Genomic DNA, 15,546 nt, shown 5'->3' with positions numbered 1-15,546 from the left:
TGGCAAAAAAAAATAAAATTATCTCTATTCAGAGACTCCGTCTCAAAAAAAAAAAAAAAAAAAAAAAAACTAGACCCAGTACTACCCAGAATTCCCTATCATCTCTCTGAAAAAGGTTATTTATAACACTTATCTCTAACTAATAAAGCATGTAATTCACTTGTTTACTATCTCTTCCCCACCAGAATGTAAGCTCCAGAGTATTGACATTTTTGTCTATATTGTTCACCACTTTACCTCTTATTCCTAAAAGACTGCCTGGGGCACAGTAGATACTCAATTAATATTTTTTGAATGAATGAATGAAATACACTCTTTAAATAACCCACTCAGAAAAGACACGTCAGGTTAGGTATATCTCAGATAGTACAAGAGAAAGTAACAAGCTTATTCTAGGGATCAAATTCTAAAGGAAATCTATTTCTTAGGGTACCTCACCAGTATCATCCTGATCACTCAAATTTATTTAACCTGAGTTTCTGTAGGTAATTCTCTGAATCTATTCTGACTTAAAGGTCTTGCTTCACTTAAAAGATGACATTCTTATCACTACAAACAGCAATCATCCAGACTTCCCCTTAAGTAAACATCCCTCTAATCCTTACCTGGTTAGGATTTCTGCTTTTCAGATTGAGTTGTGTACAACAGCAATCACATCATTATGGCACAACTATTCTCTAAGTGCCCACACCATGGAAATTCACATTCTCTTACTCTTACTATAGGACATAGTGCACCTGCATACAGGCAAGTGTAAAATAGTTGTTTTGGTTTTTTTTAATCCTACTTTATACAGAAGTAAACTATTGGAAAGATAATGCAAAGTAATTTTTTTAAAGTAAGAAAAAAATTCAAAAAAGATTTATAGGCAAGTGATAGGTGATAAAAATATGGTAAGTTTTTACAGACAGCCAAGAATATACCTTCCCCACTATTCAAGCCCCCAATATTTCAAAATTTAATATATCTCCAAGGAAAAAGCCCTCAGTATCAGAAGTCTGACCCATTTTGGAATTTATGCATACCCAATCATCCAGAGACAATTTAACACCAATGTCTTATGGCCAATTAAGACATACTCTTGAAATCTTAAACTGGCATCTTCTTAAGAAGATACATAGTCTATTTTCACTTTCCCCAAAGAGCACCACACTTATATATTAGCAATTAAAATCTGACCATCTTTTAAAATGTTGGATACATTGTCACTTTAATATATCAACACAATCCGTAAGGTATCAGTGGCAAATGATACCTATAAACGAATGATTAAAGTTGAAGTCTTCTCCTTTTTATCTTATTTCTATAATTTAAGAACTGAAAAATGTTTGGAGTAGAAGACCAAAAGTAATTAAATTTATTAAAGCTAATTTTTAGCAGAATAGCATTAGGAGGAGGACAATAACACCTGTTTTATGCTAATGATAGGCTTAACTCAATACATAATTTAATTGAAAATTTGAATAGCTAGCCTCCTGACAATTCATAAAAGCTAGTCCAACCTGCTCGAGTCAATGTTTAAATATTAATTCTTATACTGTGAAATCTAGAATTAGTATTCTAAATGCCACGGAAGGTATGCAGAGAAGAGATAAACTCTTCACACACATACATCTTTATTACACATTAAAATATTTAGAAGCAAGGATTTAACAGAAATTTTATTACAAAAACTTAAAAATGTATATTCTAGATGATTTAAGAACTGTAAAGCTTACCTTTAAAATTGCTGCCCAAGACCAATAATGACCAAGATTCAACTATTTTTGTAAGAAACTATGTCTTAAACATTCAAATTACATTCCCAGGATACTGCTAACATGAACTTGCAAGCAAAACAAAGTTTTCCTTGAAAGAAAAACCAAAACATAAGCAATTTGTAAACTGGGGATTGTGTGTACAAGTTGGATAAATACTTTTTAAGTTAATTAATATTGGTTGAATACTTTATAGATTACATGGTATTTCACACACATACTTAATTCTTTGCAACATATTAGTAGACATCACTATTGTCCCCGAGAACTGAAAACCTCTAGTCTACATTGTGTCCTCTCAAGTTGACCCAGTTATCCTATCAGTGTAAACCTAAACGACATGCCTAGTGCTCCTTCTGAGAGCACAGGGGAAAGCACAGGGTTTGGAATAAAACAGGCCTGGATCTGAACCCTGGTGTGACCATGTGCAGTGTTTGCTGCCTGAGGAAAATTCATTAAACTCTCCGTAAAAGAGTTAATATATTGACCTCATGGTAGAGGTGTGAGATTAAATTAAATAAGAACCACAGAAGGATTTAAAGCAGCACGCTTGCTTTGCCAGTTCCTAAACATGAAGAAACCTCACCTCATGCTCTGTTTGCTTTTGCTCCAAGGCCGTAAGACCTTACTAGAGAAAGCAGTATCATAGTGCCGATGTAGCCCATTACATTATTTATGGCCCTGTACTTTTTTCTCATTAGTATCGGTATGAATAATGCTTATCTGCTAGGACTGTTTTAAGAATTCGGTAAGATGGTGTATGTAAAGGATTCATTACAGTGCCTGGCACACACTAGGCACTCTATAAGATGAAAAGGTACCATTCCGTAGCGTAGGGATCTTTCTATTTATCACCAGTTAACACCTTAGCAAGCTCATGGCACTTGTTATTCTACATTCTCTTACGCTTTCCTTAAGCCTTCATTGTACCAAATCCTTCTGTAGGCGATCTCCCTGCCTACTTTACTGGAAAGATGAGCAGTTGGCATCAGCTTCACAGCCCTTCCTTGTCCCTTTAAACATTCCTTCACCAATTCATAATCTCTTACGTATCTGTCAGGTGTTAAGACAAACAAGGATGTTGACTAAATGCCTTACGCGATTCATTCACTCATTCAACAAATATTATTAAACATCTATGACCTATCACGTACCTTGTCAAGTGCTGAGTGTATGACGATAAGAAAAAAACAAATACTGTAGTATCATTATCACATCAGATAATAATTACACCATAATTGTATGTTTTAAATTATCTGTCCATCGCTCAGGCCTTGATTTCTCAAATATCCCCATGAGTTCTACGGCTTCTGCCTACACCAGCTTGAAAATGATCCTGAAATGATCTTAGGCTCCCCCTAAGAGCAGGACCAGGCCAAACAGCTATTTCTGTCCTTCCTGTCTTCACAAACTCCTGGAACAAATACTCTGTTCTCATTGTCTCCATCTGTTTGTGTGGTAAGACTAGGAAATCTGGCGTCTGTTCTAACCTTTCCTTAAAAGTGACTTCCTAAAAACAACATCCAGGCCTTTCTCGGTTCTGGAAGTCCCAATCACCTCCTACATTTGCAATGTTACTCTTTGTTGGTGCCCAGGAACCCAGGCTGTTGTTTTCTCTCTTGCCTAATTTTTCTGATAATTTTGTTTTCACTTTAGGTGCCTCCATATTTCTATTCCAAATAGTGAGTATTCCTTAAAATGGGAACTAAAGCGAGACCAGATTCACGATCCGTCTCACCTCCACTCCAATGCCAGGCAATTCGCTCCCTGCCCATCACCTGTGCTGATGGAGTTTCCAAGCTTCCTGTCACTCAGGCACCACTTGAGTCAGATTTAACACTTTCTCTACGCTGCCTTACATCATTCTTCAACACGTTTGTTGAATCCATGCTGTCCCCTTTGTTGACCTAACCTGGTCAACTATTTATCCCATTTCTAGTCTCTCCCCATTTCAATCCTTCACACAGCTTCCATACTAATCTTCTGAAAACAGAATTCTCCCTGGTTTACAATTCACTACTGGCTTTCTCCTAACTGAAAGACAAAGTTCACTTAAAACCACTATATTCTGGCACTAATCTATCTCTCTCTCTCTCCTCTTTCTACTTTCCTGTACTCTGCACTACAAATAAATCAGAATAGCATTTTTTTTGGTAGAGACAGAGTCTCACTTGATCACCCTCAGTAGAGTGCCATGGTGTTACACAGCTCACAGTAACCTCCAACTCCTGGACTTAGGCGATTCTCTTGCCTCAGTCTCCCAAGTAGCTGGGACTATAGGTGCCGCCACAATGCCCGGCTTTTTTGTTGTTATTGTTGCTATTATTGTTGCAATTTGGCCAGGGCTGGGTTTGAACCCACCACCCTTGGTATATGGGGCTGGCGCCCTACCCGCTTAGCCACAGGTGCTGCCCCAGAATAGCATTTTTTAAACATTTTTAAGTAGCAAAATCCCTGTAAGTGAAACCTTACACAGAATTCCCAACACATAAACGCAAATGGAGATACAATTACAAACTTGTTAAAGGGAGGCCAGAAACCAGAAATTCAATCTCCCCTGTCAATTCCTGTCCCCTTTGCTGTGAAATTCAAGAGCTCCCAAGAACAGCCTGGAAACCATTCCATTATATCATACCCCTTGAACATTTTCCCCCAAACAAAATATCTATGCTGAAATTCAGTCATTTCCCTTCTTTGCCCTTAAACTTCTTCTCCATTCTTAGGTTATATGAAACCCCTTAAGGAGTCAGCACATTCTGACTTGTGGAAATTTTACTGATTACTTATTCTACTTGTGGAAATTTTACTGATTACTACATGCCAAGCCAACCTCTCATCCCTATGAACACCTACAGTAAGAACAGTATTTACTATTACATATACAATAGAATCTGTAAAAGGAGACAGATGGATAGATAAAAAGAGACATCTACATATGTATACGTAATTATCCACATTCTGCCTAGGGTCACACAGCTTGTACAGAATGGAACCAAATCTGAACTGTCTGACTCCAAGCCTGTACTCTGCATTGGTTCTTTCCATCCTTTCTCGTGTCACTGAGCAAATAGAACGTGTATGTATCAAGTGTTGCAGGATGAATGGAGGAAGCTGCTCACCACTGAAGAGCAGGCCCAGCCTGCCTTCCAAGAGGGCTTATGGGATCACTATTGGAGAACACCAGAAATTCATTAGCAGGACCCCAACTCTGTTGTACATACTCACTTAGTAATTTACTAGTATCTGGCATATAGCAGGGGCTCATATAGATGTGTGAGTTATTGACAAAGAACAACACCTTATGCTCAGGTTGCCAATAGAAATGAAACGGAACAAGAAAGAACCGAAGAATTTCAATGCCTAAACTCTGGTAAGCCAGAAAACAATTTCGATTTCTATAAGGGTACTATGGTATGAATGTCTGTCCCCTCCAAAAATCATGTTGAAATTTAATCCCCAATGTAGCAGTATGGAGAGTTGGTGCCTTTAAGAGGCAATTGGATTATGAGGGCAAAGCTTTCAAGAATGGATTAATCAATTTGTGGACTAATGGGTTATCATGGGAAGGGAACTAGTAATGTAATAAAATGAGAAAGAGAGACCTGCACTAGCGTGTGGCACCTTTAACCCCCTTGCCATGTGGCAGCCAGCACTACCTCGGGGCTTTGCAGAGAGTTCCCTACCAGCCAAAAGGCCCTCGCTAGACGCAGCCCCTCAAGCTGGAACTTCTTAGCCTCTATAATTATAAAAAATAAATTCTTATTTTCTTTATAAATTACCCAACCTCAAATATTCTGTCATAAACAGAATAAACAATAGAAAATGGACTGAAGCAGGTTAAGAGCTGGAACGGTGGTTCTCAATCTGTAGCGTGCCTCAGTTTCATCTGGAAGACTTGTTAAAACACGAACTGCAGGTCCTACCCCCAGAACTTGATTCAGAGAATCTGCACTTCTAACAAATTCCCAAGTGATGCTGAAGCTGAGATCCACTGGTCTGTGGGGGAAAGTTGCAATGATAAATATGTTCCATGTACTCACACCCCATCAAATATTCAATCCTTCGGTAGCCAATTTTTAACAACCTAACTCTGTTCTAAGTCATGATGCAAGCTGGATTCTGGGAGGAAACACAAACTTTTTAAACAGTACTAAACGTTCCTTGATCCAATCCAATTATAACAACACATAGCAGACCTTAAGTACGCTATCATCAGGAATAGAAATTCCAGCTATATAAAATGGACACGATATATGTTGTGCTTAATATCCAATAAAGCCAGGTAAAAGCAATTCAGAACAACAACATTATAAGCAAGCTGATTGAGAGAACGCACTGCTTTGAATTTATTACAAGAATTATCCAGTTCAATCGAATTCTTAACAAAACTAGTGGCTGAAGTGATTGAATATCCAACTACCAAGTAAAAGAATACTTTAGTGGTGTATTTTTTTATGCTTTAAATTAAGGTTTGAGAAAGTTTATCTCCTGCATACTGGGTGAGGCTTTTTTCAAAGCAGACTGGCATGTAAATTAGAATTAAGAAAATGTGTGTAAAACTTTTTTAATCATTAATTAAATACATTTTATTTGCATATAGCACAGAGGCATTTATTTTAGGAATTAGGAAATTATTTAAGAAATAAGAATTCAAAACTGAATACTTCTTGCAGAATCATTCACAAACCCAAAGAATCCTATTTGACAACCTATGTGTAATTTTCAAATGCCCCTACCCTCCACTGTCAAGGATTAAATGAAAGGGCTTTATTTTTTAATTTTTAATATATCATAAATATTCATACTCAACAATTAAATCTAAGAATAAAAACCTTACATTATGAAACCAGTATTTTGGGAGTGAAGCATACTGCATAAAACAATTGGTTCACTACAAGATCATTCATAACAACAAAATGTTTTCTTGGAAATAGTTGATGTTTTAATACTAAAATCCCTTATCCTCAAGTATAATATGCATCTAAATAAAATAGCATTCAAATATCCTGAGAATGTAAAATCCAAGGAGAAGTCTGGAAATAGATTTCTAAATGACAACAACCAAAACCATAACAATCCCCAAGCCAGCTAAACAAAGAAGCCTCCATGAATGAATAATAAATAATGGAAGAATTATAAAAGAAAGGCAAATAATAGAAAACAATGTTTTCTCTCATTCCTTATTCACTGTGTTTTCTTGTTCTCCGCTCTCTCTCTGCTAATCCATGTCATTCACTTCCTTCAAATCCTACTTTAAGATTGATTTTTCTCTAACATGATACATCCTAATAATTTTCTAACTCTACATTACCTCAGCAGTACTTTCCATTCCCAGCTTGGGCTGTAATTGTTTTGTTATCATGTTTTGTTACTTCCTCTGTCTCTCTCACTTTAACCTATCACCAAGTCGATTAAAATATTCAAGCAAGGATGTTTTTTAAAAAATCAGTTTTATAGAAATTTAAAAAAAAAATCAACATTGGCTTATAGGATCAGAAATTCATAGTTAGAGAAGCCAAATTAATTTGAACCAAGTGGAAACCTTATTTATATAATTTTCCTTTTTTCAGCATACCTTCACAACATCCCAGATTCACAATTAAAAATATAGTAAAGATTTAACGTTGTAAATTAGGTATGTTTAAATTACAGTTACCAATTGACCCTATATAGCTGACCTGATCCCAGTGGGCAGCTACCTACTTGTCAAGTCCAGTTCCTATTGAACTACTGAGCCTTCTAATCTTTGGTAATTATACAAAAACAAAACAAAAAACTCTATAATTCTGGACTCTTCTCTTGCCACGATTACACTGATATTCTTCAAGTTCTTCACCCCCCTATAGGAAGGGCTGCACTTTTAGGCCGTTTGAAATGCTGCCCCTTAACATGGAATTTCCTTCTTCTCTGGCTATATATAAATTTCTGCTTTTTCCAGGAGACAGTAAAGCCTTCTAAATAAGGGCTATATCATTTATTGCAGTACATTCAGAATAGCACCTCTCCTTGATGAATACTCAATGAGAACCTGCTGAATGACCTATACCAAGCAGGTGAAGTATGCAGACCTGTATGTCTGCACCTACACACACACACATGTATATTTCTCTGCACTTTTTATAGAGACACTGTATTAAATACTTGCATAATCATATAGTCTTCCAATCCATATTTTGATTTAGAAAATACATGCAAGATAACAAATTAGGCTAGCAATTATAATTATCTAATACTCTATACCTTGTTAGATATATAGTTTTATTTTAAAAGAACCAAAACTGATTAAGATATTTTCTCACATCGAAAGCCAATTTTTAAAGCTTTGGTAGAATTTGCCACATATAGATAAATACATAAATATCTATGAAAATTTCTATGACGAGCTCAGCGCCCATAGCACAGTGGTTATGGCGCTAGCCACATGCACCAAGGCTGGCGGGTTTGAGCCTGGCCCAGGCCAGCTAAACAACAATGATGACTGAAACAAGGAAATACCAGGCAACTGTAATCCCAGCTACTTGGGAGGCTAAGGCAAGAGGATTACTCAAGCCCAAGAGTTTGAGGTTGCTGTGAGCTGTGATGCCACAGCACTCTACCAAGGATGACATAGTAAGACTCTGTCTCAAAAAAAAATTCTATGATGATTTAAATAATATGACAATGTCCATGTATTAGTTTATTCAATAAATATTGAGTCCTACTATAAGTCAGGTGCCATTCTAGATGTCGGAACATGCAGCAGTGAACAAAAAAGATAAGATAACTGCTTTTAGTTTATGTTGTAGTTGTAGAATATCGTTAATGAATAAACAAACAACAAATATATGGTAGTATTAAGTGCCCCAAACTCTAAGAGCATAATCTGATATCAAGTAACTGGGAGCTACAAAAAGTGGTACTTCTGTATATTATTATCATTTACTGCAGTATATATGCTAGTCTGAAAATAAGTTTTTAAAAACTAGAAAAATAACTAATCTAAACTAACAACTCCAAATAAGCACTTTATCAACAGTTGGTTACTTTTTATATCTATGGGGGAACTGACTTAATACGTCAAATTTGTCATTAAAAAATAACTAACTGTGACCATTAGAACCACAATCACATTATTACTATTCATAAATGTTTAAAAAGAAAACAGAAATTTTGTATGCTATAATACAAAAAAACTTCTTAATCTTAGTAGGAGGTATCCAGAGACCGTATACTTTAACTGGATGACAATTACAGGTAACAACACATACAGTTTTAGATTATTTTAGGATACAAACAACAAATTCCCTTCCAACATTAAGTATACCATTAGATTAATAAGTATTTCAAAAACGCCTGCAACAAGCACAAGTCAAGGTAGACGGGAGGAGACATACACTGGTTAGGCCATCAATTCAAGAGCGGGAGTTGAGGTAAAGAAGTAGTTGGTTCTAGGTGTCTATGGAAGGTAGCTGTATCGTGGAGTTACAGGTAGAAAGTTCTGGAGATACTTATCCTTCTCTGTTGCCATGTGAGGACTAAGCAAGAAGGCCCTCTACAAGCTAAGGAGACAGTCCTCAGGAGAAAGGAAATCTGCCAACACCTTAACCTTGAACTTCTAGCCTCCAGAAATGGGAGGAAATAAATTTCTGTTGTTAAGCTAACCAGTCTGGCATTTTGTTATGACAACCCTAGCAAAATAATATAAATGTTAAAAATTTATTTGGTAAATATTTTTTGTTCTAATTGACCTTTTTTTTAGAAGAAAATAAATTAAGAAATAAGTAATAAAAAATTTACTTTATATCACTAGTGCCATGGCATAAAAGGGGCAAGAAACTATATATTTTTTTAAGAAACTATATTTTTAAATAAAATGTTTTTGGCTAACACTATTTTTTAAAAAATAAGGAGTGAATTGGGATTCTGAGTAATAATATAGGTTAAAGCAGTTGCTAGGGTTAATGTGATTACTGGCCATCTAAAAATGCTCTATGAAAGATTCTGCATAATAGAAAATATTTATCCCCTAGTCCTGGAACATCCCTATGTGTGTATATATGTATTCGTGCATATGCAAATACATATACATTCCTACAGAAATGTAACTCCAAAAGCAATTTCTGTCTGCAGTATACCTACAAATGTCTTTTCTGATAGTGTTTTTAGTACACTGGAGATTAATACATGAGTTTTTTTCCTAAACTAAACTGTAAACACATTTATCTTTTAGAATTTTCACCTACATTTCAGAGACCACATTAAAAAAAACAAGACTTTTAGTTTTCAGACCAACTTAAAAGATTAGTTACCACTCTGATTTTTCAAAATTACCTTGTCTGGATCCATCTTTCCTCTGATAAATTCTTGCTTCCAGAACTGCAAGGCCTGTTCCAATGTCAAACCAATGCCCTTCAGGAAAAGGCCATACTGCATTCGGCCTCCATGACGAAGATGGTGATTTTCCCGCAAGGCTTTATGTAGCTGACGCATGCAAGGTGGAAAGGATTTGGTAGAAAGCTACAAGAAAAAACAGTTTTTAATTCTGGAGAAGATGTAGATCTTCCATAATATCTGCTGCAGTTACAAATTCACTCTAATTGGAATAAAAACAAAAACCATAAGAAAATAATACCATACTACTGTGATTATAGTATAAGCTTTTTCTTATTAATTTTTATATTTATTACATGTTAACAAGCTACTATTTTGAATACTTTGGGTTAAATAAGATATTTAGGTTTATTTTCACTTGTTTCTTTAAAAACAATTTTTTGATTAAACTGTTTCTTTGAACATAACTGTAGATTCACATCCAGTTATAAAAAAAAAAAAAATACAAAGAGATATTATTTCCCCCAAAGATACAATCTTGTAAAACTATACCACATTCTCACAAAAAGGTCACTGACATTGACACAATCCACTGGTCTTATTTGAATTTCCTTGGTTTACACGCCTATACTAACTTCTTGTGTGTTTGATTTTACACAGTTTTATCCCATGTATGGGTTCATTCACCTACCACCGCAGTCAAGATGCAGAACAGTTCCATCAGCACAAAAATTCCTTATGCTTCCCTACCTACCTTCTGCACCCCACCCTCCCCTGCTCCCTAACCACTGGCTACCACTAATCTGCTTTTCATCTCGATAATGTGGCCATTTCAAGAGTATTATATAATAGAATCATATAGTATGTAATGCTTTTTGACTGGCTTTTTTTAGTCAGCATAATTTCCTTATCTAAGTTTTGAATCGAAGTTTATGTCTTTTTTATTACCAAGCAGTATTGCACAGTAGGGATGTACCACAGATTTTTTAACCATTCACTCACTGAATGGTTTACACTCACTGTTTTACGGTTTGGTGCAACTTCAAATAAAGCTGTTATGAACATTCTTGAAGAGGTATTTATGTGAACGTAAGATTTCATTTCCCTGAGATAAATGTCCAAAAGTACAATTGCTTAATGGCAGATAAACTTTTAAGATAACTCAAATACAAAGGAGAGTATAAAAATAAAAGAAAATGTTCTCAAAAGAGAAATTCAAATAAATCTGTTAAAGAAATCAATAGTTGAAAGGAAAACAGTGAAGGTGTTTCCCTTAGTGTCAAAAATGAAATATCATTGCCCACTTTTAATTCAACCTTTTTACTTATGGTCTCAAATGTATTCTCTCAGCACTTCCTCAAATTCTCACGGCCTCACATATTCCTTGGCAAATTCACTTTGTCTATAAGAAAAAGCATTTCGTACTTTGCTCAACTTTGCGGCTCCCTCTAGTGACCATCCAGTTTAGGTTCTAAAATTTTCCATTCCCAGCCTTGTTCATTGAGATTTATATCCCCCCTCGGCAAGACTACCTGGAAAGCGATCCAGTTCGTCTTCACCTGACCATTTCCGTTCCTTCATATTGTCACCTGATTATTTTTCCTTAAACATGGTTCTAATCCAAACAAATCAATGAATATCTGACATCCTTACTGTGATCATGCAGAGTTCCCTCATTAAGTACTTTTTAATTATACATAACAACAAACATTTATTAGATGTTTTGGAAAATAAGAAAATGAATAAGATATAATTTGTTCCATTAATATAGTTAAACAAAGGAAAAATACACAGCAATCATTATATTCACTGTAATAAATGATTATCGTGCAGGCTCCAATCAGGGCATAAACATGTGGTACAATGGACACACTGTGTCAGGGAGTGGGGTACACCCCAGTCATACTACACCAGTATGACCCCTCTGCACCACTCAGCTGGTTATTCACTGTCCCATGAACACAGAGGCATATTTTGTACCTTCTCATTTTTCTCACTTTGCTGGCCCTGTCTGCTGCACCCCTCTCACCTCCGTGCCATCTACCCAAAACTGAGCCATTCTTCAAGACCCAATTCAACTTCAACTTTCTTTGGCACATTCCTTGGTGAATTTCCACTCATTCAATCACCAAATAGTTACTGAATATTTACTATGTGTATAGTTCTGGTGAACCATCAGTGAACAAAGAAGTCAAAAATCCTGTCTTTAAAACTCTTACAAGGGAGAAAATAGACAATGAACAGAGACAAAGATAAATAAATAAATAAACCTGTAACTCCAGCACTTGGGAGGCTGAGGCAAGTGGGTTGCCTGAACTCACAAATTTGAGACCAGCCTGAGCCAGAGCGAGACCTCATCTCTAAAAACAGCCTGATGTTGTGGCAGGTGCCTGTAATCCCAGCTACTTGGGAGTCTGAGGCAAAAGGATCACTTGAGCCCGAGAGCTAGAGGTTGCTGTGAGCTGTGACACCACAGCACTCTACCAAGAGTGACAAAGTGAGACTCTGTCTCAAAAAAAAAATCAAAGCACTGGGGGAAAATATAGAGGAATGGAATCAAGTATAATGAGGGAAGAGGTACTTTAATCTGGGTGGCCAGTGAACCACTCTGAGAAGATAGCATTTTAGCTAAGAAATAAATCTCAAGTCGAATTCCAGGCAAATGAAGATCCAAGAGTACTGGTCATGTACAGAAAACAAAAATAGAGACCCTGGGAAGGAATGAACTTGGTTTGCTATGAGACAGGAAAAGGTCCATATGGCCGGAGCTCAGTGAGTGAGCCAAACGGAGCAGAAGACAAAACTGAAATGATGAGCACGTACGGCTTTCCAGGCCATAAAGTGAGTTTGGATTTTTCTCTAAATATGATGGAAACCCACTAGAGGCTTTGACCAGAAGACTATTATGATCTGATACATAAAAGAACTCTGACTGTTATGAAGTGAAAATACTATTATGAAAGCAAGAAAGGAAGCAGGAAGAATACTCATGAGGCTTTGGCTGTCGTCCAAACAATAGAAATAAAAAAGATGGGGTACAGGGCTGGCCATAAGGAGATAGAAAAGTGATTGTGGGAATTCTAAGGCCAGGATGAAGAATGAATTACCAATATGGACCTTGTAGAGGCCAAGAACAGTAACAGGGGTACTGATAAGACCACTAAGTGGGTGCTAAAATCATCAACGAATAAGGGTGGCAGCAGGAAGCAAGGTATCAGGCCATACGCAGTATAACGTGGTCCACAGGGCTTTAAGGAGCCAGTGCTCTAACAGTAGAAGGTAGAGAAATAACTTGCAAGTGGTAATGTGAACCAGAGAAGATACTTACCCCACATCTACATAGAATGTGGGAGGGAAGCAGCCTCTCCTTGGGGAGAACCGCAGGAAAACATACTGGGGAGGGAGCCAATTTCACTTAGAAGAAAAATCTGAAGTAAACATTTGGAGAAAAGACACAACAACTATCAAGGGATATGCAAATGGTATGCTGTTGTGGAGATCAGGCAATACAGACGCAGAGTTAGGAAACAGTCCAAATAAAAAATACATCTTTTCACTTCGCCCAGGGTCTCAGGCACAGGCCCACACTAGGATCATCATCGTAATACTGAACACAATTCAGCATTACACTGTCCATCCATTATTTACAATGCTGTCTATCTCCCCTAAGTAAGACCCATGAAGGCTGGGATACTGTCTGCTTTCTTTTCCACTGTATTCACAGCACAGCAGTTGGTACATAATTGATGGGCTCAATATATATTTACTAAATGAAGTAATGATTATATTTCTATATAGTCCCAGCACATCCAACCAAGTTTACATTAGCTTGTGTGTGGGAAAATATCTAGCTAGAACCAGTAATAGAATTAACCTCTAATTATTTGCATAATATAAACACAAAACTGTATGGGGGCAGAAATTCTATAAATTCAAGTACAGCACAGCATACTACTCCTCCATTCTGTTATGAAACCACAAAGAAAAATTATACTGAAATGAGCTGTTAATCTAGTGGCAACCCAAATATGGAAGCCTATTCATATTATAAGACAATCTATATCTCACCTAAGTTCATAAGTTTTAAGTCCTAACCCCCAACACCTCAACACAGAGATAGGGCCTTAAAGAGGTAATAACGGTTAAATGAGGCCACAAGGGTGGAGCCCTGGTCCAATGCAACCAGTGACCTAATCAGAAGAGGTAGGCACAGCGGGGATGTATATGCAAGCACTGGAAAAATCAGATGAGGACAGACCAAGAAGACAGCCTTTTGTAGGAGAAATACTGCCCCAGATGAAATCAAACTTGCTGTTATGTTGATCCTGGATTTCTAGCCTAGACTGGGAGAAAATAAATTTCTGTTGACCAAGCCACCCATCTGTGCTGGTTTACTATAGCAGCCCTAATAAACACCCTTAGTATTTTCATTTCCTCCTTTACTAAATGTATGTGGCATTTACGAATAAACACATGAACTCCATTTAGCTATGATTACTTAAAAGAATTTCCTTTTGGAATAACTGATTAAATTCTGCTATTCTCAAAGTACAGACAATTTTCTGCTGAAGTTCAATTTTCCTATGATTTAAAAAAATCATATGTATAGGACACAGGATTGATTTTCTTTATTTAAGATTAATATGAGGGCACAAAGAATTAGGTTACAATGTTTGCGTTTGTTAGGTAAGGCCCCTGTTGTAGTAGCATCCTGCACCCACATGTGCCATATACCCTTACACTGTGCTCCTTCGGTGGGAGCACACCAATCCCCTCCCACCTGCCATCTCCCCCTCCCCCAGCTTGAATTGAGTTTTTCTCTTGTGTGGGAGTGTATTAGTTCATCTACTGGCTTTGTATTAGTACTGAGTACACTGGATACTTGCTTTTCCACTTTCGTGATACTTTACTAAGAAGAATGTGTTTTTTTAGGACATAGGATTTAAAAAAAAAAATGAACAGGAAGCAATGAACATTCTCTCCCATCTTCTTACCCCAAAATCTTTGATTGTAGAAAATTTGTGTTTACTCCATCAATAAAGTTATAAGTTTAAAAAGATGTGATGCTTACCGAATCAATCTGATCCAAAGAAATCTTTCCAACACTTCTCTGTATACTGTAATCTTGGCCAGTATAGGAATGACTATTTAAAAAAAGAGAAAAGGGAATAAATCATTAACATGGGATTTCTAAGATCCTTTTAATTGCTTCAAAGAAATTATTTTTCTGAAAACAATGAAAGTCAGAATAAAAAACCATTTTACATATAAATCTTAGCAGTACTTTAAGTGTATTTATTATTCTATTCAATACATTATGTAACTTACTCTAAAATAATAACAAAACCATAGTGACAGTTTGGATCTCCGGATTCCTAGTCTAGAGCATCTCCATTTCACAGAAGCATAATCCAAATTGTTGTTATAGTTCAAATCTCTACTACTTAATTCCTTTATTAACAACATAACAACATAGCAA

At 36.4% G+C, this 15,546-nt stretch overlaps 1 protein-coding gene across 2 annotated transcripts in view; it reads right to left on the bottom strand.

Moving 5' to 3' along the window:
- The window catches only part of PRIM2 (DNA primase subunit 2), a 286,830-nt gene that overhangs the window by 82,437 nt on the left and 188,847 nt on the right, over window positions 1-15,546 (bottom strand). For both annotated transcript variants that reach the window (XM_023513161.1, XM_003789669.3), the window contains exons 9-10: window positions 15,139-15,211; window positions 10,068-10,253 (exon numbers count right to left, since the gene is read on the bottom strand). In XM_023513161.1, coding sequence (XP_023368929.1) covers window positions 10,068-10,253; window positions 15,139-15,211 — 259 coding nt within the window. The remainder of the gene's footprint in view (window positions 1-10,067; window positions 10,254-15,138; window positions 15,212-15,546) is intronic.

Source organism: Otolemur garnettii, unplaced genomic scaffold (assembly GCF_000181295.1).
Source record: "Otolemur garnettii isolate 467f Iridium unplaced genomic scaffold, OtoGar3 scaffold00035, whole genome shotgun sequence".
Classification (NCBI taxonomy): Eukaryota; Metazoa; Chordata; class Mammalia; order Primates; family Galagidae; genus Otolemur; species Otolemur garnettii.
This window is presented reverse-complemented; position numbering and strand designations above follow the sequence as displayed.